Below are 26,489 nucleotides of genomic sequence, written 5' to 3'. Positions count from 1 at the left end.
TGCCAACTTATCTTTGGTTAGAATTTAATTCAGTTGACTTTATTTTGGTTTAATCATCTTTATTGGATGTGAAACAACGTGTGTCAACTGTAAGAGATATCACTAACTTACATCCAAGCATTTTTATTAACAACCCTCTTCTGACTCATCACTGCCCTCCCCTTCCTCCCTAATGTCCAGATAGAACTGTCAATCTGAGTTTCAATTCAACAGTCTGCTACGTGCTAATGGTGAAAGTGTGTGCCAGAAGGGTTCCCAACGGACTCTCTTACCTATCTATATATTACATCTTTGCTTTATCCTTCACTATCAATTAAAATGTTTTATTATGTGTTGTGTTAACATTGTAAGTAGTATACTATGCCATACTTTGTATTGTTATTTGAATATTTTTACTGTTGTAATTGCTTATTGCTCATGTGTACTGCCGTGAGTGAAGTCCTTCAAAAAGGTGGTAAATAAATCCAAATAAATAACGAATCTACTGACTTTAAGAAAGGCCTAAAAACCTATTATTTTATCCTTGCCTTTCTTGGATCAGATATGGGCTAGGTTTTCGCTGCCTTAATAAAATAACATGACATCAAACAACAATACACAAGTGTCATTTTATCTTATTTTATGTCACCACTTTTATGATATTCTTTTGTTAACCATTCTGATTGGTAGTTCCAAATAGGACGGTATATCAAATCTAATAAATTGCGATGTTTTAGTCCAAATATTCCTTTTACCAGCCTAATGCTGCAAAATGCCATAACTTCAGAATTCTAGTTTTGAGTAAATAACAGTGGTTATATATGTGATTTTATTATTTTTTTTAACAAATCTTTTATATAAATTTTCACCATGACCTTTATCAAGTCTATTTTCCTCCAATCACACCTACATCCATACTGATCATTCATCCATATAATACTTACACAAAATATGCAAATTAAACTCAATACCTATTCTCACAGAATACAAGCTCCTATGTTAAACAGGATATAACAATCACTATAACCAGATAGTACAAACATCCCGTCATTAATCGCTGTTGATGTTTTCCATTAAATCTTCCAAGACATCTGTTCTTCAATCCCCACAATGGATAGTGATCTTATATCACTGAATACTTGAGTTCATTATTACTTTGATGTCCTTCAGCAATATTCATGCCACTCTATATCGATGATATGGAAAACACTTCCGTTTCTCATACCAGTCTTGTAACCAGGGTTGTATTCAAGCGAGCTAATTATCTTGTTAGCTGGCACTTGCTTGCATACTTTGGTTGTTTTACCACAGCCTTCAAGTTGGCTTAATGCTTTCAACTCCGTCAAATCCTCTCACGAGAGGACAAGGAGAGCGCTGCCCCCGGCAGTGAAGCTATATAATGACATAACTGGTAGTACTGAAAGTATGCCTTACGGGCCTAATTGATACTCCCTCTGTAGCTCTGCCCAAGGTTTTATCTGTCCATTATCTTTCACCACATGGAACAGATAAAGCACCCCGTTTTTAAACGCCCCCCTCTGAGAATCCCGGAGGAAAAACCTCATTTCCTATCAGTGGAAGAAAGGGTGTCCCATGTGTGCTTTGAGCTATTTAGTGATTGTCCCACCCGATACCACGCTTTATGGAGTGGAGTGTAAAACAGATCTAGTGGGGTGTGCATTCCACTCTAGAGTGTCTGTATGCAATAGGAAACTAAAATGCCAGGGTGCTCCCAAAGCAACCTCTGTCTCTTGTACTGAAAAATAAGCAGTTCTACGGAACCAATCTGCTATTCTGCTATATGTCGCATGCCATTCGCTAAAGTCAGTAATTGAATATCTAGGAGCCCCATTCCTCCCTTAGTCCATGGTTTATAAAGAACTGAAGTAGGTAGTCTTGCTCTCCCTCCCCTCCACAAAAATCGTGTTAGCATATTATTAATTTTTTTCTTGTGTGAAAGAGAGCGAGTTATCGTCAACATCTGAATAATATATATCCAGCGTGGGAGGATGAACATTTGTACTAAAGCTGGTCTTCAAAGCCCTGAAAGGGAATGGCCCTAAGTACCTGAAGAATAGGATGATCCTCCACACACCGCCAAGGACACTAAGGTCTTCCCAAGGACTATCACTAATCACACCCTCTCCAAAAGACATTACATGATGTGATACCCGCAAGCGAGCCTTCTCCGGAGTAGCCCCGACACTCTGGAATGCACTGCCTGAAAGGCTCCGCTTAACACAAGACTTTCTCTACTTCAGGAAGCAGGTGAAAGCTTGGGTCTTCAACCAGTCCTTTAATGGAAGAAGTAACTAACTTGTTAGTGTCACTCACATACACAAGGAGTGACTCAGGCTGCACATACTGCAGCAGGACATGTTTATCCACTCCTACCCTACCTGAGATAATATTTAACCATCTCTCTGACCACATGTACAACTTTCTTTAAATCGGTCACCTTACTTTCTATCTCTTCTTACTTTCTTACCTATCTATATATTACATCTTTGCTTTATCCTTCACTATCAATTAAAATGTTCTATTATGTATTGTGTTGACATTGTAAGTAGTATACTATGCCATACTTTGTATTGTTGTTTGAATATTTTTACTGTTGTAATTGCTTATTGTTCATGTGTACTGCCTTGAGTGAAGTCCTTCAAAGAGGTGGTAAATAAATCTAAATCAATAACAAATCTACTGACTTTCTAAAAACCTATTATTTTATCCTTGCCTTTCTTGGATCAGATATGGGCTAGGTTTTCGCTGCCTTAATAAAATAACATGACATCAAACAACAATACACGAGTGTCATTTTATCTTATCTTATGTCACCACTTTTATGATATTCTTTTGTTAACCATTCTGATTGGTAGTTCCAGATAGGGCGGTATATCAAATCTAATAAATTGCAATGTTTTAGTCCAAATATTCCTTTTACCAGCCTAATGCTGCAAAATGCCATAACTTCAGAAATCTAGTTTTGTTTTTATCAGAAATGTAATTTTTTTTTTTTAATGTGGAAAGGTAAAGTATGCAACTATTAAGTTGCGAACAACATATGGGGGCTGTCACTTGTATAATTGCTTCTTGGCAGACTACTAGTGGGGTGGGTTGCTGTTGGCTTCCCTGGTCATTTACCTAACACCCCCCCCCCCACCCCCGTTAATGCCAGGTACTTATTAAGGGGTCCTTTTACTAAAGTTTACTGCATGCTAATGGAATTAGCACACACTAAATGCTAAGAAGCCCATGAGTATAAAATGGGCTTCCTAGCATTTACCGTATGCTAATTCCATTAGCACGTGCTAGGCTTTATTAAAAGGGTCCCTACTAATTTAGGATAAAAATCGATTAGTTTTTTCTTGTACATTCCGTTGTCTTTTTTTTGTTATGCCTCCTTGCTATGGACTAGTCAAGATTAAGTCTGCCATCATTGCAAAAAATGCCCCCCACCCCAATATAAAATAACCGGAAGACTTTTTCTCCTCACTTTTTTGTGTAATTGCTTAAATCTCAGACTTTGTGCAAGCTGACTTGAGCACTTGGACAGTTTAACATATTAAATTATCATAAACACCAGAGGCTAGTTTGGATGTTGTCATATTTTGAAAGATTTGATTAAAAAGATCTGTCAATATTCAGCCAGCGGTGGTCAGAGAAAAAACACCGAGCATTGCAGGTAGAACTATATCCCGATATTCAATGCCAGGCCATGTCTGGGCGCCAGACCATATGTGGGCCCTGCATAACGGAAGCAGGTATCATCCCCCCATTTGGATATCCCTTGGGGTTTAGGGGGTCCAACTGGTAGGAGTGATACTCAGTTGCTTCTGCCCATCACTTCTGTGGACTCAAAATGGCCTCCATGACCTCTAGCAGCAGTCTCATGGTACTAGCAAGTACCGTGAGACTGACGCTAGAGGTCATGGCAGTCATTTCAAGTCCAGATTTGCAATGGGCAGGAGCAAGTGAACATTACTCCTGCCTTTAGGGTCCCCTAGATCACCAAGGATATCCAGTGTAGGCTGGGGGCAGGGGTCTGGTTGTGGTCTGTAATTACCTTTGGGGGGTATGGAGGGGGACACTAGAGACTCCCCTCATGCCACTACCCAGAAGTTAACCAGGCATCTGCCAATATTCAGATTGATGCCTGGTTAGCTTAGCAGCTAAAGTTAGGACAGCTTTTTGCTATTTTAATTTAGCTGCTTACTTAACTGGTTAGTGGTCTGAATATGGCAGTTAGCCACTTAAGTACCGGCTCTGCTCACAGACTGCCTGATATTCAGCAGTGCTGTCTGGTTAAGTGCTGCTGAATATCAGTGATTATTAGGCAGGCATAAACAACGGGGCAGGAGACTCTAGCTTAACGTTGAATGAAATAGAAAGTAGTAATTAGCTCGGGTATGGTGAGCTAGTGTTTTCAGTAGGATACTTTTCTTTGATGTTTGTGTAATGGCTGGCTGGTATTTGAGGATAAGAAGTGAAACCACATAATTTGTTATATTGAAACACTGGTTGATATTCTTATTTTGCTTAGTTTTAAAACTCTCTAGAAATCAGTGTTGCCTTCTTGTAAGTGATGAGTAAACAACTTATGCCTTTTATCTGGGGCCTGATATTTCTTTTTATATGTGGTGGTGATAAGCTTTTTATAAAATCAAATTTAGCTTTTTCCCTGACAGCTTTTGAGATAAACTTAACATAAATCAGGGTTATAACGTGTAAATCATTATTGTTCTCATTGTTAGTTTTCATGGCATAAATTACTCTTAGAATAAGATTGAATTTGCCAAGTGGTTACCTGATACCAGGATGTGTTGCTTTAGGGCAAAGCAGTTTCCTGGTAACATCCTGGTTGGCTGGAAGTTTGCTTTGTTGGAAAGAAGTGCACTTACATTTCAGGATCGAAAAGTTTGCAGTCATGCTGGTGGGCAGTTATAAAACCAGTCTCCACATAGAAAAACAGTTATTGGATGAAAAGCCACTTTCTGAGGTAGTTTAAAAACAAAAAAAAAAGGTAGGCAAGTTTTACAAAATGCCAGTAATCATTCTGATTCAACCAAGTCCCTTCAGAAAAGTTCATAAATCAAAATATTCTTTCTAAGCTATCTCCCTTGGCAGATTTTCAATATCTGCAAAATTAAATGTGATTAAATATATGTGAAATTCAAATCCAAAGTGGCATCTAAATAGGCTTTCATATATAAGAAGCCTTTATAGCATTTGGATTTTTTTTCATGTTGATCAATATTGAATAACTGCTTTCAGGAATTTTCCCTATTCCAGTTTTTATAAATGTTTTCATCATTTACCCATTCACAAAAAAAGAATTTACTCCAACTTCAAACTAGAAATAAAAGAACTATATTCATTAAGGACATTTCTTCCTTCTCTGTGCTCCCCTCTGCACCCACCCATCCACAAACATTAACTGAAACCATAATGGAGCAAACATTCTATGCTAGAATGGGATTTTTGGCTTTTTGTAAGTTCATTGTAAAGAATTAAGTCTTAAAGAATTGGGCAGTATATCAGGAGAATCACAAGTAGTTCTCCATTTTAGTATAGATGATGCATTAAGCTGTTCAGAACTTGATTTGTGGATCAGGTGAAACAGCTTCAGCATGAAAACCATTGCAGGGGAAAGTGGATGCAAGAACAGAGTTAGTGCTGTCCTATGCACAGTTCAAACTATATAGATTATCAGGTTTGGAGATCAACACTTAAAAAAAAATGAAGTATCTGTTTTGCATGTCTGCCTCATATTCACAGTAAACCTGATTTGGAGGAATGTTGTATGAGAGCCCTGATTTCTGTCATCTTGCACAGATCAATGTATATGTGGACTGAGCTTGAGAGGATACTGGCACCATAACCAAATCTGAATTTGGTTTAAATAAGGTGAATGTGTTACTTAGAAATATGCAGCCTAACTTCTGTTATACATTTTGCTGAACAGTACCTTAATGCAGTGGTTCCCAAATCTGGTCCTAGAGGCATTCCAGCCAGTCAGGTTTTCAGGATATCCACAATGAATATTCATGAGAGATTTGCATGTACTGCCTCCACTGCATGCAAATCTCTCTCTTGAATATTCATTATGGATATCTTGAAAACCTGGCTGGCTGGGTGCCTCCAGGACCAGGTTTGGGAACCACTTGCTTAATGGGCTGCAATCCAGTAGGACTTTTTGGATTTACACAATGTATATACTTGTGATCTTTTCCATATAGTGGATGTAGTGCATGCAAAAAGAGATCTCTTGCATATTTCTGGTCAAAATCCTGAAAACCCGACTGGGCTACAGCCCTTGAAGATGAGGGTTGTGAACCTGTTTTATATAATATTCAGACCAAACATTACCTGTAAGATCGGAAGACAGACACACTTATTCCACTGAGAAGTCTCACTAGTCCCAAAAGAAAAAGGAAAAATTCTACTCACCCCAATACCCAAAGACACAAAGAAAAGCGCAAGCGAAATAACCAATTACAGACCAGTAGCATCCATACCACTAATAACCAAAATAACTGAAGGAATAGTAACTAAACAACTCACAAACTATTTAAACACTCAATACTGCATGATGCCCAATCAGGATTCCGATCGAACCACAGCACAAAAACAGTATTAATTACCCTTATGACTAAGTTTAAACAAATGATTGCAACCGGCAACAATATACTCCTCCTACAATTCGACATGTCAAGTGCCTTCGACATGGTTGACCACGAAATCCTATTACACATACTTGAATATTTTGGCATCGGAGGAAATGTCCTAAACTGGTTCAAGGGATTCCTAACCCAGCGGTCATATCAAGTCACATCAAAGTCAATCACGTCTGCTGCATGGACACCTGAATGTGGAGTACCACAAGGATCACCCCTCTCACCAACCATCTTCAACCTAATGATGATCCCCTTGGCAAAACTCCTATCAAATCACAACCTCAACCCATATATATACGCCGATGATGTAACAATATACATCCCTTTCAAAGAAGACATTAAAGAGATCCTCAATGAAATTAACCAAAGTCTACACATCATGAACACCTGGGCAGATGCATTTCGCTTGAAACTAAATGCAGAAAAAACTCAATGCCTGATACTCACTTCCCAGTACAACACGAATGAATTCACTGCTATAAACACACCAAAACTAAACCTTCCAATCTCAGAAACGTTAAAAATCCTTGGAGTCACTATCGACCGCCACCTAACACTCGAAACCCATGCAAACAACACAACCAAAAAGATGTTCTACTGCATGTGGAAATTGAAAAGCATAAGACCATTCTTCCCAAGATCCGTCTTTTGCAGCCTAGTGCAATCCCTCGTACTCAGCCATCTGGACTACTGCAACTCACTATACGCAGGTTGCAAAGAGCAAATACTGAGGAAACTCCAAACAGCCCAGAACACAGCAGCCAGACTCATCTTCGGAAAACCAAAATATGAAAGTGCAAAACCCTTACGAGAGAAGCTACACTGGCTCCCACTTAAGGAACGCATTGCTTTTAAGGCATGCACATTAGTCCACAAAATCATTCACGGTGAGGCCCCAGCTTACATGTCTAATCTAATAGATCTACCACCCAGAAAAGCTAAAAGATCATCCCGAACTTTTCTCAACCTCCACTTCCCTAATTGCAAAGGCTTGAAATACAAGGCGCTGCATGCGACAACCTTTTCTTACATGAGCATGCAATTCTGGAACTCACTGCCACGCAACCTGAAAACGACCTATGAACAAGCCACCTTCCGCAAACTATTGAAGACCCAACTTTTTGAGAAAACTTACAGAAAGAACCAAAATACATAAAGCCCACACCCACGGTTCAACAATGCTTCAATACAGCCACTCTGAATTCTCATCCCCTGTACTCTCACCACACTCATACCTCTACTCATAGAAAATGTATGCCTTTATGCTTTCTTGTTGTATGTACTGCCCTTTTAGTTTCCCGTTGTTCCCCCAATGTTTAACTGCTTTTCCCCATTGTTATATTCCTAAATGATACTCTGAGTTTGTCTCGCCTAACTCCTCACAATGTAATCCATAACCGAGTAGTAACAAACTGTATTTCTATCTCTCACAACTTATTGTAAGCCACACTGAGCCCGCAAAAAGGTGGGAAAATGTGGGATACAAATGCAATAAAATAAATAAATAAATAGTAGCCCCTTAAAATCCACAGACTGAACTACGGTAGTTTGATAGTTGAAACCAAATTAAACCTAATGGAAGTCTTTGTGCGGTTTTCAATATATTTTGCATGCAGATCTTCTCATCTATAAATGGTATATCTTGCCATACTGTGGGGTAATTTTATAATAGGGTGCCTGTGATAGGCTTTGCATATGTGGTTTTTTTTTTTTTTTTAGACTTTTATAAAGGCAAAATAGATGCCTGTGTGCCTTTAAAAAATAAGCATTCACAACCAGCCTCAGTAGTGCATAAATTTACACCTGCTCTGGAGAAGGTGTAAACTTGTGCATATCCTATATAATAATTCTCACCTCCAACGTTCTGAGGCTGCCTGGAACCGTGGAAAAATGGAGTTGATCATCCCACTGATTGGCTGCGACTCGGATGACGTCAGCAGCCCAATGCACAGCAACAAACCGCGACCCAGGCAGGAGGAGGACCCCTCCCCCTGCCAACCGCTCTCAAAAAGCGCCGGCGACATCCCTGTCCTCTCACAAAACGCTGCCGCCCAGCTGACGAAAAAAACGCGACCCAGGCAGGGGGAGGAGTAGGGAAACACGCGGAGTGTGTTTCCCTACTCCTCTCCCTGCCTAAGAAACAACCCACATAGCCCCCCCCTCAGTGCAACACCCAAGTCCCTCCGCGATGGCGCATCACACAAGCACCTACCCCCACGGTGCAGCACCCAAACCCCTACCCCCCCCCCCCCCCCCCCGGCCACATCAACCCCTCGCCACACGCAGACGCAGCAGCCGGTACACAAACAAAAAAACAGAACAAAACTGAAACAGACATCTGCCAAAACGGAAAGACATCTGCCATTGGCTGTCGTCTCTGCAGCCACTCCTCCTCTCCCCTGCACGTCACTGCCCCTGGAGGAAACCCCAGAGGAGCACAGCGACGTCTGAGGGGAGAGGAGCGGCTGCAGAGACAACAGCAAATGCCAGGTGCCTTCACGGAGTTGAGGCGCCGCCAACCCACCCCCCCCCCCAAGCAACGCTCACCCCCCCCCCTCAAAGCCCCTGAACCCCCTCCAAACCCCCACCGCCGCTGCAACACACCTCCCACCCCGCCCCCTCCCAGTCCCTCCCGATTACTATACAAAGAAAACAGAGCTCCTCCAACCAGAAAAAAGAGGTGAGCGTATTTAGTTCCATGTAAGCAAGGAAGCCAATTTAGTTGATCTCTGTTTCCACTCTCCCGCACAGCTGTCATTGCTATACACTCAAAATACAACAAGCAAACTTAAGAGCTGCTGCATCCAGGTTGTCATTCTTTATTATTGGTCCATCTGTAACAACTCTAAAGCCCCTCACCACCCTCCAAGCCAGCAGCCATTCCCTCACAGTTTGCCATCCGCCCACCCCCCAAACATTCTCACACACACACACACACTCTAGCACACAAAAAAAACCCAAAACTGACAGCCACCAAAAACACGACCTGAAGGATCCCTCACTTTCAACCCATCACCACAGGAACGTAGACCCCCACTTCCAAAAACCCCTGCTACTCCCTCACCATCCGCCCCGCCACCCCAACCATTCACACACAAACACTCTCTAGCACAACAACAACAACAACAAAAAAAACACAATGACAGCCAACACAAACATGGCATGAACGATTCCTCACTTTCATATCATCAACCCATCTACGCACACCCCCCTCCAAGCACCCCGCCACTCCACATCACAAACCCCGCCCCCTCAAACATTCACACACACAAACAATCTCTACCACACCAAAAACCTACACTGACAGCCAGGACAAACACGACCTGAAGGATCCCCGACATTCAACTCATCACCACAGGAACGCAGAGCCCCCCTTCCAAGCACCTACTCACTTTCAACCCATCACCACAGGAACGCAGACCCCCTCCTTCTAAGCCCTCTCGCCACTCCCTCACAGTTCACCATCCCCCACCCCCCTCCCCCTAACATTCTCACTCACACACACCATCACACCCTCCCAACTAGCCAACCCCTCCCTTTCCCAAATCTCAAACAACATTCTGAAAACAAAAACACAATATCTATCACACACACAAAACACTTTACTAATGACAACAACCCACAACACGACCTGAAGGTGATGGGGCACAAGCAGGCGGTGGCCGACCACAGGGCCGTGGAGAACACCTGGAAACCTGTGCACAAAGTGGTGAGGTTGCAGGGGAGTGGGAGAGGGGAGGGAGGACGGCCTGTAAATCAGAAGAGAGGAAAGGGGGCCGTGGGACTCGGAGGGGACAGAGGAGGACAGCGAGGGGGGGGGGGGGGATAATCTTGCTAGCGCCCATTTCATTTCAGACAGAAACGGGCCTTTTTATGAGTATTTTATAAAATATACATGCACATTGCTGCATAAGCCATGTCTTTATTTGCTATCATTTCTGTGTTTCTGTCACAACTCTGTCGTGCTCTACCTAGTCCCTACCCTTAGGAAGGCCTATGTGCAGTGTATGTAAAAGTCCTGTGAAATTGCATCAACTTACACGTGCAGCATTTGCCTCAGTCTTTTATGAGCTATTTTCCATGTATAAAACATGCATTGCCCATGGAAAATGCTTTATAAAAGTACCCTTCCGTGTTTATAATAGTATGATTTAATCATATGTCTCAAAATCAACCAGAAACAAAGCAGGATATTTGTACTCGGAAAAGATTTTCTTTCAACAAAGATATTTGTGTTGCTTGTATGCAGAAATCCAGTCAGAAGAACAGTCAGTTTTAAAGCAGGTTTCTAGGTTTTCTAATTGAAAAGCTAATTGTTTTCTTTCTTGTTTACAGCTGTCTTGAAACTGAGGCATTCTGCTCATTTCATCCATTGTAGAAGGCCAAAGTTGCAGCAGTATTGTTGATTCTAGAAATTCATCATGCAGCCACCCCCACAGACAGTTCCTCCAGGAGCTGGTGGGCCTCCTCCCATGGGAATGCCTCCAAGCACATATTGGCGTAGCAGCCCCTTTAGTAAACGACCAAATGTACCTGCTTCAGTGCAACCTGTAACGGATCCATTTGCTTTTGGCAAAAAGACTGCTCAGAGCACACCACTAAATCCATCCAAAGGAAATCTAGTTTCACCTGGACCCGTCCATCAGCCGACCATAGTGCATTCTCATCACGCTGGGGATTATTCACAGGGAGTTCGTATTTCTCAGCCAGGAGCTGCAATGCAGCATGGAACACATCTAAACACATATAGCAATGTTTTGGCACCTTCAGCATCCCCAGCACATTCGACAAGTAGCAGCACAGTTATCTCTCAAGTCACAAACCCTGAACATCATGACCCTTCAGGACCACCTCACTATATTATGGGACATCCAAATGCTCATTTTCAGGATGGGGTCTTCATTCAGAACCGATCACAGAGTAGCCAGGATCTGACTAGAGACCGCAAGGACATAAGTTCAGTGGCACCAACCACAAGCTCTTCCCTCATTCAGCCTTCTTCACAGTGGAGGCCCATTCAAGGTGGCTCACAGCCTTCAGCTCAGAATTACTTGCCATTTACTGGCCATTCTTCCTTGAATACAAATTATGGTGTTCATCATACATCTCCACCCTCCCTTTACACAGCCAGTTCTCCTGTGCCTGTCCAATCTCAAATACCTTATGTTCAAACCCAGCATCAACAAATCCAGCAAAACATGACAGCAGCATCTCTGCCAATTGGTAGCAGTGAAAACAGGCTAAATGTTTCTCAAAGTAACAGTTCTCAATTTAATAATTCTTTTCAGCCTGCAAACATGTTCCATCAGAACACAGGACTGATCAACCCTTGGTTCAGCCAGCCTCATCAAGAGCAATTTTACCCACAGCCATATGTATCTGAGCCCAGCCTTCCAAATCCTGACCCCTTGACAGAAAATACACTTCAAGATGGGTCAGAGGCCACGAGCAATAGGATTCTTACAGATACAGGCACAGTCTCCGTGTTTTTCAAAACGGATGAAGCAGAGAATAAGGAAATACTCTCCTTGGATCGGCATGCTGACTCCAGAAACTTTGGCCATGATTCTCTCGAGCAAATTCCTGGACTAGTAAACCCCCCACCAGGTGATGCTCATCAGACTTCAGCAAATGTTGTGTCACAGACACCAGTTAGCATAAATTCAACCAGTGAGACTGCTCAGAAGGGGGCAGAAGTTCAGCAATATTTTCCACAAACTGAAAGCAGTCAGCATGATGCTCAGGCTGTGAGGTCTTTTGATGATTACAGTGTTGGTGATAAAACAGTTATTGATGATCGCAGTAGTGCTGGGCCGCAGTATGACAATGTTGAGAATATAGAGTGTGTTCAGAATCAAGAAGTTCTTCCTAGTGAGTCACTTAAGGTTAATTCCGTATCCTCCAACATAAATCCTGATCTTTTGAGGTATGGGTTATCTGGGCAGTCACTCTCGCAGAGTAGCATGGCAAGCCATGGAGAAGGGGGACCCAATCTGGAGTCTCCAGATTCTGTACCTCACCCTATTAGACCTGACAGTGTTTCATCAAACTATAGCAACATCAGCCACAGGAGTGCATCTAGTTCCACCAGGCCTCAGGAAGTGGGAGGGACATTTATCCAACAAGAAAGTGGCAAACTTGATGAGGACTTCTCCACTGGCTTTTTTAAACAGATTGACTCCTCTCCCCTGGGAGCAGATTCATGTGAACAAAACTCAACCAAGAATTCCTATCGTGATATGTCCCAACCCCCAACACCAAGTCCACCAAAACCAACAGGAATATTTCAGACTAGTGCAAATAGTTCTTTTGAGCCAGTTAGATCCTATGGTGTTGGCATAAAGCCTGCAGAAGTTGATCAGGCAAAAATGGTGGAAGAAGTAAGAGGTAATCAGATAGTGCAAAAGAACACAAAAGCAAATTCTGATATCCCAGCAGCTTCTCCAGGTAACCTTGAACAACCACCTGACAACTTGGAAACCATTTCCGTGCCCCTGGTTCATCCTTTTGGTCATACAGCTATTGGAGACCCTAGCAACTTGTTACAACCTGTGAAGGGACCTTCAACAGAAAATGTCTCAACATTACTCAATAAAAGGCCCTCATCAAGAGCTCATGGAGCAAATAAAAAGTGTGAAAGCCCAGCAACTACTCTGTGGGCACAAAACGAGCTGCCTGTTTTTGGAGGGAATGTCCTTTTGGCCCCAGCTGCTCCTCCTGTGCTTGTGACTCCTAAACCCCGGACAGCAGAAGTTATTCAGCCTCCAGAGGATGGCTTGCTGGGTCAGGAATCCAGTAAGATGGGTTCTTTTCTTGTGTTATCGTCAGATGGACATGTGTCTTCTGAAAACCTGGAGAATCCTCCCAAAATGGGAGATGACGAACCACTTCATTCCCAGGCGAGCTCAGGCTATGCAAGTCTGTTATCTTCTCCACCCACTGAGTCTTTGCAGAATCCACCTGTCTTGATTACGCAGCCTAATCAGAGCTATAGTCTGGCTCAGCCAATTAATTTTTCCCTTTCTTTACCCAATCAGCTAAACCCGAATCAGAATAATCAGTCCGTGAAAGATCCTGGAGTAGTTGAAAGGCCTGTTCCAGCTTGTCTAGCTCCACATGTTAGTAATACTGCTGGAGAGAGTGGTCATCTGTCTGTTATGCCAGCTGGATGTACACCACCATCTTTACCTACAAATGTCCCAACTGCTAATGCTGCATCAAACAATGCACTCACTTCTGAAACAACCTTCAGTTCAACTTCAAGCTTAGTACATCCTATGCCACATCAGCTTCCACTTAACTTAGTTACTGAAAGTCAAAAGAATTTCCCCCCAGAGTTTGCTGGTAAAGCAATGGTCCCTGGGACAGATCCATCTGCTGATAATGCAGGCGTAATGCTAGTACCACCGCTGAACACATCATTGTTAAATAAGTCTTCCACCAGCTACTCAATAGGGCAGGAAGAAACTGCAGGTGCCCTTGATTTCACGACAAGTCGAGCACCAACCAATCACAGTGGTGCTATTAATTTTATGCAAGGCTGCAAACAATCACATGCTGGCAGTCTAGTAGTCCCTCATCAGACTAATGCTCAAATTTCACAGGAAGGAGCAGAAACGAGTGATAAACAGCCTTTTTATCGACAGGTAACTAAAGATACGCAGCAACAGGCTGTATCGAAAAAAGTACAGGAAGGTCCACAGAGTTCACAACAGCCAATGGCATTGGCTTCTCAGCTGCCCACAACCACACAGCTTCCAGGTCCTCCAGCTTACCAGAAGACCTCTGGGAGTGTACCTGCTACAGCAACGCAGCAACTCGGAACTCAGGTACCAGGTGCTGTTCAGGCACCACTGCCACCTGTGGAGCCAGCTCAGCCATCAGGAGAACAAACCTTGTCCTCAAGTGGTCCTGCAGCTTCAGCCAATCTTTCAGTCATGCAGCAGGATGAGCAAAGGTTCCCACCTTCTCAAGCACCACAGCACACACCTGGCCCCCAAGTAGATCCTTCTACTTACTACTATTATCGGCATCCTTATGGGGCATATCTACCACCTTATCCACAGTCTTACCCCCAGCCTGATCCCAGAGCTGCTCAGCTTTATTACCAGGTACAGAGAAAATATCTTGATTTGATTTTTTTTCCTCTTAACATTTTGCTTTTGAAAATAAAATCTTAAGATGCTTTTTTTATTTATTTAATGTATTTATAACCTGCCTATATCTACATGCATAATCTTAAAATGATAAAAAAAAAAAAAAGTCCACAGCACAATAACAAACATTCCTTGTCACTTGCAGCAGGTGAATCCAGGAACTAGTGGGTTAAGTCTGCCTACCAGCAGGTGGAGATAGAGATAAACAAACTAAAGGCAGTGATGCCAGACGGCCAGCTCCTTCTTCAGTTAGTATGTCTCTATCTCAGCAGGTGGTGGATGGCTTTTTCTCCAGCTCCTGGGCCCAAGGCCTCTGAGGGTGCTCCTGGGCTGGTGGCCAGTTTGAACCAGGGGTGGCGGACTGGTGGTGTCCCCTTTGGCAGCATACACAGTTGCTGGGTCCCTGCTGCACCTCAGATTCCCTCTGAACAGGCTTTTGCTGTTCCTTTCCTTCCCTGTTTGTTTCTGCCTCCTCACTAAAAAAAAAGAGAAACAGGGAGTGTGTTTTTGCTGAGAGCAGGTTTGTGTTACTGCTGTCCGAGTCCTGTTTTCTGTTGCCTGCTTGTCTGAGCCTGCCTCGAAGTGGAGTTGTTTTTTTCTTCAGCTCAGCTGTCAGTTCCCGCGCTTTCCTGGTCCGGGGTAAGTCCTGCTGGGTTCCTGTTCGGGGACAGGCGATGGCAGCGGAGGCGGTAAAACGCTATTCCTGATGCGGGAAATGGCTTTCGGCGGCGGGCCTTTGCAGCGCAGGGTGCACTGATTTGTCGGGACTCGACGGAGTGGTGCCCCCCCCCCCCCCCCCCCCCCCGAGAGCATGCTTTCCCGCCCAGAGCCTGGTGATTCTCGCTCCATTTTGCAATCGGTTGCGGAGCCGGCTCTGGTAGCGGTTTTGGGCAAAGCTTCTTCTCCGCTGGTAGGGGAATCGGGGGTGCCGTCAGGCAATGTGGGTGGTGGTGCAGGTGCCATGGCTGTGAACTCCGTTGCGGGGGAGGGGTTTTCGCCAGAGTTTATTTTGCTGCTCCATCAGGCGTTTTTGTTGAAAAGGGCCTTGCCCCCCCCTCATACGGCTGCAACAGCTTCAGCCTTTGATTCTCCCTGGGGGTCTGGGGGTAACCAAGAGATTTTGGGTTTTTCCCCAGAGGATTTCTCCTCCCTTAAAAAGCCTAGGCTTTCTTTGGGGTCTGAGGAGGGGTCCTGCATACAGCTGCCTGCAGCTTCCTCCGTGGTGGCTCTTTCAGAGCAGACGGGGGTGGAGGACGGTGTCCTCACTGACCAACCGGAGGACTCTTCCGCCGTGAGAATTTTCCATAAGGAGGAGTTGTCCTCCTTTATCTCTCAGGCACTGGAAGCCCTGGATATAGAGGGTGAACCCCAAGATGGCTAGTACCAGACGACCTTTTAAGGCCTTTCCGGTACATGAAGTTATTGAAGAGTTGATTTTGGCCCAGTGGGCGAATCCGGATGGGGGGGCTGAAAGTAGCCAGGGCTATGGCCAGGCTGTATCTGGTTTCAGCAGACCGTTAGAGCAGTTTGCTCTACCTAGGGTGGATGCCTTGGTGACGGCGGTCACTAAGAAGACTACTCTTCCAGTGGAAGTTGTTGTGGCACTTAAGGATATACAAGACAGACAGCTAGAGGCCTCTTTAAAACATGCCTTTGAGGTGGCCACTTTGACACTTCAAGCTTCTGTTTGTAGTTCTTATACGGCTTGAGCTTTTCTCAGTTGGCTACGTTCTGTCATGGATTTGATTTCGGAGTCTGATATGCCGGGAACTCCTCAGATGTCACTGATGGATATTGGACTGGCGTACTTGGCGGATGCCTTGTATGATTTGGTCCGTGCTTTGGCCAAACTCATAGCCTTGACCGTTTCCTCTCGGCGTCTTCTGTGGCTCTGTCATTGGGCCGCAGATATGGCCTTTAAGCAACGGCTCATTAAATTGCCTTTCCAAGGGAAATTGCTTTTTGGGGAAGATCTAGAAAAGATTGTTTAAAGATTTGAGGGATTCAAAATCTCAGCGTCTTCCGGAGGATAGACCCAAGTCTACTTCCAGGCATGGAGCCTCGAGGTCACGTTTCAGAGAGACGCGACTGTATTGCCCTGGGCGTTCCAACGCAGCCTTGCAGCGTTCTTCCTTTCGCAACGAGAAGCGTCCGGCTGGACCCCCCTCTCATCAGGGGGCTCCTTCTCGGGCCTCCCAATGATGGGGCGCAGGTCCACTCGGGAGGAGAGCAGATCGGTGGTTGGCTTTCTCTGTTTCTTCCAGAGTGGGCCAGAATTTCTTCGGACCAGTGGGTCCTCGATGTGGTGCGAGAAGGTTACAAGCTAGAATTCTCTCCCGTCGCAGACTTTTTTCTGGAGTCCCGCTGTATATCGTGGGCCAAGAGGACAGCGGTTCTGCAGTGTTTGCGAGACCTGCTAAGGATAGGGGCTATCGTGCCTGTTCCTCCTCCTCGAAAGGCGCACAGGTCGGTACCCCATCTTCTTTGTGGTTCCAAAGAAGGGAGGGGCTTTTCGGCCTATTCTCGATCTCAGAAAAGTAAACCAGTTTTTGCGGGTTCGTCACTTCCGCATGGAGACATTAAGGGCAGTTATTGCTGCTGTTCAACCAGTTGAGTTTTTGACGGCTCTCGATTTAAGGGAAGCTTACCTGCACATTCCCATTTGGCAGCCCCATCAGAGATTTCTCAGATTTGCGGTGCTGGGTCAGCACTTCCAGTTTCGGGCCCTTCCTTTCGGAATGGCCACTGCCCCACGCACTTTTTCCAAGGTCGTGGTGGTGGCGGCGGCATTCCTGTGGAAGGAGGGGATTCGAGTGCATGCATATCTCGACGACTGGCTGATTTGGGTGATGACAGCAGGGGAGAGTCGAGTGGTCATCGACCGAGTGATTGCGGTGTTGCAATTCTTAGGTTGGGTGGTCAATATGGACAAGAGTCATCTAGTTCCTACTCAGAGTCTGGAGTATCTTGGAGTGCAATTCGATACAAAGCGGGGGAAGGTGTTTCTTCCCGAGGGACGAAGGATCAAATTGCTTTCTCAGTTATGGACCTTATTGAGTCATCGCGCTCCCCTAATGTGGGACTACGTTCAGCTCCTTGGTTCCATGACGGCGACCTTGGAGGTCATTCCATGGGCCAGGGCTCACATGCGGCCTCTTCAGAATTTCCTTTTGAGCAGATGGTTGCCGACGTCGCTGGATTATCAACAACGCCTTCCTTGGTCGAGCCGGGCCAGAGACAGTCTCGCGTGGTGGCTCCGGTCAACCAATTTGCACAAGGGTGTTTCTCTGGCGTCTCCCAATTGGCTGGTAGTCGTGACGGATGCCAGCCTTGCGAGCTGAGGAGCCCATTGTCTTCATCGAGTAGACCAGGGATCGTGGACCCCTCTCGAAGCGACTTGGCCGATAAATCATCTGGAGTTGCGAGCAGTCATGAATGCGCTGCAGAGTTTTCAGGACCTTCTGCAGGGGCAGGCGGTTCGTGTATTCTCGGACAACACCACGACGGTGGCCTACATCAATCGGCAGGGGAGCACTCGCAGTCTTCCCTTGGCAGTGGAAGCGTCTCGTCTTCTAGTATGGGCGGAAGCGCATGTTCAGAGTCTGTCGACAGCGCACATTGTGGATCAAGACCATGTTCAAGCGGATTTTCTCGGTCGGACTCTTTTGGACGCAGCGGAATGGACACTGTCAGACTCAGCTTTTCGGCTGATCTGTCAACGTTGGGGAAGACCAGTAATGGCTCTCATGGCCATGGCTTGCAATGCCAAAGTTCCACAGTTCTTCAGCCACAAACGGCAGCCAGGATCCGCAGAATTGGACGCTCTTCTTCAGCCATGGCCGGAACAACAGCTACTGTATGTTTTTCCTCCGTGGCCTCTGATAGGGAGAGTTCTTTGCCGCATAGGACGGCATCGGGGGCCAGTCGTTCTAGTGGCCCCAGACTGGCCCCGATGGCCGTGGTATGTGGCTCTCGTTCGTGCACTCTCAGAGCCACCATTGCAACTGACTCCCGATCTGCTGCGTCAAGGGCCAGTTCAGATGGAAAATCCCTCCCGTCTTATGGCCTGGCTATTGAGAGGCGGCAGCTGAGGAACAAGGGATTTTCAGGACCAGTCATTGCCATTCTTTTGGGGGCAAGGAAGCAATCTACTTCAGCAGCGTACACGCGAGTGTGGAAAGCTTTCTCGGCGTGGTGTGCTTTGCGTGCTGAATCGCCTTTTCGGGCGGACATTCCAGTTATTCTGGAGTTCCTTCAGGATGGTCTTCGAGTGCAGGTGGCTGCTCTAGCTTGTTTTAGGGGCAAACTGGACGGTTCCTCTTTAGCAGCTCACTCTGATGTGGGTCGTTTCCTACGCGGGGCTCTTCAGCTTCGGCCTCCTTTGCGGCAGCCGTGCCTGGCGTGGCATTTGAAGGTGGTACTGCGAGCCCTCCAGGTCCCACCATTTGAGCCGTTGAATAAGGTTTCTGAGAAGGATCTAACACTTAAAACAGTGTTTTTGGTGGCCATTGCTTCGGCTAGGAGGATTTCTGAAATTCAGGCTTTGTCTTCCAGAGATCCTTTTTTGCATTGTTCTGAAGCAGGGGTGTCAATCCGGATGGTGCCGTCCTTTCTTCCTAAAGTGGTTTCGGCTTTCCATGTTAATCAGACGGTTTATCTGCCGTCTTTTCGAAGAGAGGATTATCCGGGGGAGGTTGCCTCGCTACGTTTCCTGGACATGCAGAGAGCCTTGTTTCTGTACTTGCAGATCTCTAACGAGTTTCGATGCTCGGATCATCTCTATGTGCTCTTGTCGGGATTGAAAAGAGGTGAGGCGGTTTCTAAGGCTTCCATTGCTTGCTGGATTAGGGAAGCCATTGGAGCGGCGTATCTGCTACAAGGGCGGGCGTGTCCAGTGGCCCTGAAGGCACATTCTACTTGGGCACAGGCGGCTTCTTGGGCGGAGGCGTCAGCGTTATCTCTGGAAGAGATTTGTCGGGTGGCTACTTGGGCGTCCCATCATACTTTTGCAAAGCATTACAGGCTAGACGTCTCTGCTCGGGAGGATGCGAGTTTTGGGGCGGGAGTGTTGGCGCGGGGAGCGTCGGCTTCCCACCCTACTTAAGGAATGCTTTGGTACATCCCACTAGTTCCTAGATTTATCTGCTGCAAGTGACAAGGAAGGTAAAATTATGTCTTACCTGATCATTTTCTTTCCTTTAACGCAGCAGATGAATCCAGGATCCCTCCCTAGTTCAGCCGACATTTTATTTTTTTCATTTTCCACACAGTGTGGCTATTTTTTCCTTCCGGGTTCTCTTTGCAGAGTTCAGACAGATTTGGGAACACGGAAAGGATTCCGATTTCTGGATCAAGTTGCAGTTATTTCGAAGTTCTTATTTGGTTCTCTGTTTTTCATAGTGAGGATGGTTTCTGGTTGTTATTGGTTTCATATTTTTGGCCTTGGAAAATGCTTACGAATGACATACTTACTGAGGAAGGAGCTGGCCGTCTGGCATCACTGCCTTTAGTTTGTTTGTCTCTATCTCCACCTGCTGGTAGGCGGACTTAACCCATTAGTTCCTGGATTCATTTGCTGCGTTAAAGGAAAGAAAATGATCAGGTAAGACATAATTTTACCTTCTGAATGGAGGTCCAATAAATTAATGAACTACAAGTACACTGATGACTGCTACTACCCCTGAACTTCAATACTAAACGCTTGTGAATAAAGCACCGATTTCAGTTGTTTCCTAAAATTGAGTGTATCAGACAATAATCTAATATACCAGGCAAGCAGTTCATCTCTCAGGACCAGCAAACAAAAAAGCACATTTTCGTGTTTCTGCAAGTTGAAAATCCTTGAGAGGGCGCCACTAAAAGCTGTACAGTCTTAGATCTCAGTTCTCGCCGTGATGCATAAGGCCGCAAAGTTGTCATCAGATAATATGGTGCTTGTTGCTTCAAGGCTTGATGCACCAGTAGGAAGACCATAAACCAGATCAACTCCTTATCATGCTGCTGTTAGAAATCTTTATAATTTTATTTATGTTCAGTTTATAATGTTAAAACTTGTGAAGCTAAACTTTGTTCTCCTTGTGAAAACAGAAGAACATAACATAATTCCACTTTTTATGAAAATAAAACCTTTTGTTTTTGTAAAGCAACTTCAGAAGGGCTGTACTGTTCTTACTGTACTTGTCTGCAGTTCCCTGCCGATCTGCTAGGTGACTTTAAAAGAACAGTGAGTGGCTGGTTCGCTGTGACCTTCTTGTAGCCCTTGATTCAGATTAACTGCTTTCATGCCAAATCCTTCTTTCATCAAGTCCAAAACATGCTTATCTGTGCCTTCCTCCTCTGTTCACTTTCACTTTTTTAAGGGGATCCAAATACTGGCAAAACTTCTAAGTGCAATTATAATATTGATCCCTCTGTCAGAAAAAAAGGACTTTCCTCCTATAGGTCTCTATGTAGCCATAAATAGAAGTAAACCTTACCTTGCTTTTTCATATTTCACTGTGTTTCTGTGTAATTGTTTTATAGAAGACTAAGAATTTAGTTTTTGGGGTTTTTTTTTATCTTTCAGGACAAGTGCAAAGATATTGGGTATGCTGGCTTTTGCTTTTGCATTTTCTACCTGTTTGGCCATCTTAAGATCATGACATACATTCACACCTAAGTCCTGCTCCTCTTTTGTGCACAGAAATACTTACCCACCCCCCCCCCCCCCCCCCCCCCAAGATTTTGTAGCCCAAATATGATTAAGGATTTATTTATTTTTTTATTTTTTTTTTCCCCTTGCAGGGCCAGTTCAAAAGTATTAGGTATGCAGGCTTTTGCTTTCGGTTTTTCTACCTGTTTGACCACCTTAAGATCAAGACATACAATCACCCCCAAGTCCTGCTCCTCTTTTGTGCATAGAAATGCCCCCCCACAACGCCCCCAATAAACTGTACCGTTTCCTTGGGTTTTTGTAGGCCAAATGCATGACACCGCATTTTTTAGCGTTAAGTCTTAACTGCCAAATCTGGACCATTCTTCAGCCTTTACTAGGTCCATCCTCATGTTATCCACACCATCAGGGGTGTCTACTCTATTGCAGGTTTTGGTATCATCTACAAAGAGACAAACCTTACTAGACAGCACTTTTACAATATTGCTCACAAAAGTGTTAAAAAGAACTGGTCCAAGACCAATCCTTGCAGCACACCACTTGTAACATTCCTTTCCTCAAAATGAACTCTGTTTACCACTACCCTTTCTCGCCTTCCACTTAACCAGTTTTTAACCCAGTCAGTTATACTGAGGGCATTCAGTTTATTTATATCATTAATGCAGAGCTGTGTCAAAGGCTTTGCTAAAATCTAAGTACACCACATCTAGTATTCCCTTGAATGATGATTTTTTTTTCATTAGTAAGAGTAATATCTTTAGACCTTAATCATGCAGAATTTAGAAATACACAATATCCCCTGGAGTAAATCTCAGAACTGAGCTGTGTATTCTCTGAACTGACACACGTTGTTTTTTGTAGAGCTAGAGAATACTGCAGCCAGTTAGCTCCAGATATTCAGCCGTGAACACTATTTGAGAGTCGGACAGATTGGAAGCTTTAAAGATTATTCCTGCATTGTAGCAAAGATGTAGTTCAAGGTGCTAATCCTTTTATTGTAAATGGGACTCCTAAAACAGGGGAAAAAAAGACAATAATTGTAGCTTGTTTGGACTATGAATGACAGATGTGCAATAATTGATTTTATTTTACATCCTCTAAGAGGTGGTAATATAAAAAATTGTTTCAGGAGGATGCCTATGGAGCTTATGATCCTCGCTACCAACACTATAACAGCAGTTCCGCTTATGTGGATCCTGGGAAGTATCGGTACAATGAACAGGAACGTCCCAGCTCCAGATCAAGCCAGTGCTCGGATAGACCACCTTCAAGGTACAAAGTGCTGACACTGAACTGAAAGTGATAGTGTAATCTCCCCGTTGTTTGTAAGTCCTAGGAATAGGTCTTTTCTGCATAAAAACAATCAAAAATTCATTGTAGATATTGAAGCTGTCTTATTGTCTGACTTTTTTCTTAAATTTTGTAGAAGAACTTAGGGGCCCTTTTCAGAGTGCTGGTAAATCCAACACTGGCTTTCCACTTGCTATTCCGGGACTACCACTTGCCCAACACAGCTGCCGGTGGTTGTTCCGGGTCAAGTGCGTGGTTGTTCCGGGTCAAGTGCGCGCCACTTCCGGGAGAAAAAACCCCGGAAATGACCACTGGGTTACCACAGGAGCCTTTACTGCCACCTCAGTGAGTGGCGGTAAGGACTCCCTACTGCCTGGCCACGTGGTAAGAGTTTTCTTACCGCTTGGCCATTTTGTTCTTGGGGCTTTTTACCCACTGCAGTAAAAATGGTCCTGGTGTGCAAGAAAAACAGCCCCAGCCACTACCTCGGGGTCTTTTTTCCCGCAGCTTGGTAAAAGGACCCCTTAGATATTAAATTTTTTAAAAGTCACTTGCAAAGTTACACAGTGGGGTAAATGGAGGAACTGCTGTTCTGACTTTCAGGAGTGTCTTGTGCAGATATTTTACTGATAGTGTAATTCACGAATTACTCTAAAGCAGCTTTAAGGAAGTCAGATTTTAGAAACAGTGACTATCCATTTTATTCCAAGTCAACTAAAAAAATATAAGTAGTGGAATATGAGGATGTTAAAGAGATGGAAGAAAGACACAAAATGGTAGCATGGAGCTGAGGAAAAAAACTGTTTGTATTTTGAAGGATGAAGCTGATACAGGTTCAAGAACTTCTAAAAGCATCAGAAAAAAGTTGGCAGTGTTTGCTGACTGCACAGGAAAATATTTTTGTGAAGCGTAGTAAGGCCCTGCCTGACACCTTAAATTGAATCAGTCATTTCCCATACAGAAAGAACATGAGCTGTCATAATCAAACTCGGAGTGCTATCACTGTACACAGTTCTATGTAGTAATCACAAAATTACACAAGTCTTTTTACAAAGGAATTTTTAAAAATGTGTGGTGAAATATAGGGCTGTTTTTTATGTTTTAAATTATAACTGACCTTACTATTTACATGGAAATACTTTTAAAACAAATAGGAGGAAATATGTTTTCACTCAACGAATAATTCATCTCTGGAACTGTTGCCAGAGAATCTGGTAACAGTGGATAGTGTAGTTCCTGGAGGAAAAGTCCATAGTCTACTATTGAGATAGACATGGGGAAGCCACTGCTTGCCCTGAGATTGGTAGCATGGAATGTTGCTACTAATTGGGTTTGTGCCAGGTACTTGTGACCTGAATTGGCCACTGTTAGAACGATGCTGAACTAGATGGACCATTGGTCTGACCCAATATGACTATACTTATGTTCCAGGGAACCAGTTTTAGATAACTGTTGGTTAACCCCATTACTACCTTTTGTGGTTCTCTGTGTAATTTGTATATGCCTCCTTTTAGAATTTTTTTTAATCTTCTCCTTTCTTTGTCCTCCTGTTTTGTAGAAATCTCAGACCTTAATTGAGGGTTCATGGTTTTCACAGTAATGGGTTATTTTCTATGAGTGAAGGTTTTCTTCCTTTTTGTGCACTGTGATCCTTTCTCAAGTTTGTTCTTGAAGATTATGTACAAAGCTGATATAAAAATAAAACGAGGGAAGAGACTTGTATACCTTTTTTTCTAACAGATTTTAGTTTATTGGTGGGCCTGGGATTAAACACATCATCTTGCAATCTCAGTGGCACTGTCGATCCTAATATTTTACAAGTAATTTCCCATGTAAATTGTATGACAACAGATGTTTCTCATTTTAGTTTAAGTGCAGGCCATGGGATACATAATTAATACTTAATCTTTAAACCAGCATTGAAATATGGGCTTCAAAGTTTGGGCTTTGTTGAACTAATAGGGATTTACCCCCTTAATTATTGTTTAATCTTTTTTTTTTTTTTTGTCACGTGCTTCCTCTTCAGGCAAGAGTACCTGGATTATTCTAATCCAAAGAGTGGCTGGAGCTCGCATAGCGATTATTATGCAGACTATTATTACTCAGGCCAATATGATTATGGAGGTAATATTGATCAATATTTTCAGGAATTGGTGCTAGAGAGCACAGTATTCTGTTGGTGTATTTGATGTATTGATGTGGAATGTGAAAAACATTTTGGTTTATGCCTGAACAGAACTCCTTTGTGATCTTCCCAGCACGTAAATTTGATTCTGTACATTGTAAAACTTTTCACAGAAACTTAAACTTAAGACAGCCTTATTTCCCCCCCTCCACCTTTTTATTTCTTTATTTTTTTAACTGAGCATTAGTACATTGTTCAATAGCCAAACTAATTGTCATATTATTTTTGTAAGCCTTATTTTGTGAAAATTAATTTTGTCATTTTACTGGGTTAGATCCTACTCGATGGGACCGTTATCCAGCAGCTTATGATCCCAGGTACAGAGACCACAGGAGTTATGACCGTAGATACTGGTATGAAACGGATCATGATGCCTATCAAAGGCTCTATGCTACCAGGTTAGTGATAGTGGAACATAGGGGTACGTGTTAACTGGCTTGCAGGAAGTGGAAGGGAAGAGTTGTTTGTGTAATTAATTTTTAGTAATTTTTCTATGACATTTTGTTGATATAAAGATTTTCAAAATGTTTGCTGCCTTTTTTTTTTTTAAACTTTTTGCTTCAGCAGGGCCCCTCATTCCCACTGTCCACCAACAATCTCCAAAATTAGTTTAAAGAAAAAATTTTACAAAGCTATGAGCAGCTCATGCTCTTTTGCAGAAAAGAAATGTTAAAAACCAAGTTTAGTTTCTAGTAGAATTACTGTTGCTCTTGAGTAGTTTGCTTACTATAGTTCTGAATATCAGACAGGCATATTATATTGCCTTGAGGAATTAGAAGAGGATTTGTCAAGCAGAGGAGTTCTTTCTTTCAGGTCTGTTGCACTGTGTAAATTTTTGGAGCGTTTGTCCTTTTGCTAAAACAGTGGACAAAGCAAATTATATCTTGTCCATATCAGACCAGTCCGAGACCTGTGGGTTTGTGCCTGTCAACTAGCAGATAGGGCAGGTTGTACAACTCTTTGTCCTATATCTCCATTTTGGCAACATGCAGCTATAGATCCTCAGTATTTCACTGTCTCAGACAGATGGTAATGGTTGACTATGCAGCTCCTAGACTATGCTTGGTATTAGCTCCTGTGGCAGCTAGAGAGCTGTGAAGCAGGGAGCTCCCTGGCAAACAGTGGGAGATCTCAAAGAAGAAATAGAAAATAACACACTGCTGGTAGAGCTTGGGGACAGTTCAAAGGAACCCCCTCCCCCCCAACCCCCCCCCCCCCCAACAACAATAATCCAGTACTTCTCAGAAAGGGCGGTCTGTAAACAGACCTTGTTGAAGTTGAGTTCAGCTTCTGCTGTGAAGAGGTGAGTCTGTCTATTAACTTTTTGATCCCCAGGTGAACTTACTGGATATATTGTGGCTGGAAGAGACTCGCTAAGCTGTCCCGCGGTAGGTGGAGCAAACAGTCAGCTGAATGCAGGCCATATCCACAGGCTTGATTTGTTATTGCACCTAAGGTGCCTGAGGAGAGCTGTGTAGACTGGACTATGGCACTCCTGCTGAGTGTGTGAAGTGCTACAGGGACTGCTAGAGAGTGTCGGGGACTGCTCCTTA

The 26,489-nt window shown here is 43.9% G+C and overlaps 1 protein-coding gene across 4 annotated transcripts in view; it reads left to right on the top strand.

Annotated features, from left to right (window-relative positions):
* Positions 1–26,489, top strand: part of SEC16A (SEC16 homolog A, endoplasmic reticulum export factor) — a 106,464-nt gene that overhangs the window by 5,664 nt on the left and 74,311 nt on the right. For all 4 annotated transcript variants that reach the window (XM_030207637.1, XM_030207638.1, XM_030207640.1 and 1 more), the window contains exons 2-5: positions 10,989–14,764; positions 22,591–22,733; positions 24,778–24,875; positions 25,211–25,334. In XM_030207637.1, coding sequence (XP_030063497.1) covers positions 11,075–14,764; positions 22,591–22,733; positions 24,778–24,875; positions 25,211–25,334 — 4,055 coding nt within the window. In that variant the 5' untranslated portion in view covers positions 10,989–11,074. The remainder of the gene's footprint in view (positions 1–10,988; positions 14,765–22,590; positions 22,734–24,777; positions 24,876–25,210; positions 25,335–26,489) is intronic.

The sequence above is a fragment of the Microcaecilia unicolor genome, chromosome 6 (genome assembly GCF_901765095.1).
Source record: "Microcaecilia unicolor chromosome 6, aMicUni1.1, whole genome shotgun sequence".
Classification (NCBI taxonomy): Eukaryota; Metazoa; Chordata; class Amphibia; order Gymnophiona; family Siphonopidae; genus Microcaecilia; species Microcaecilia unicolor.
This window is presented reverse-complemented; position numbering and strand designations above follow the sequence as displayed.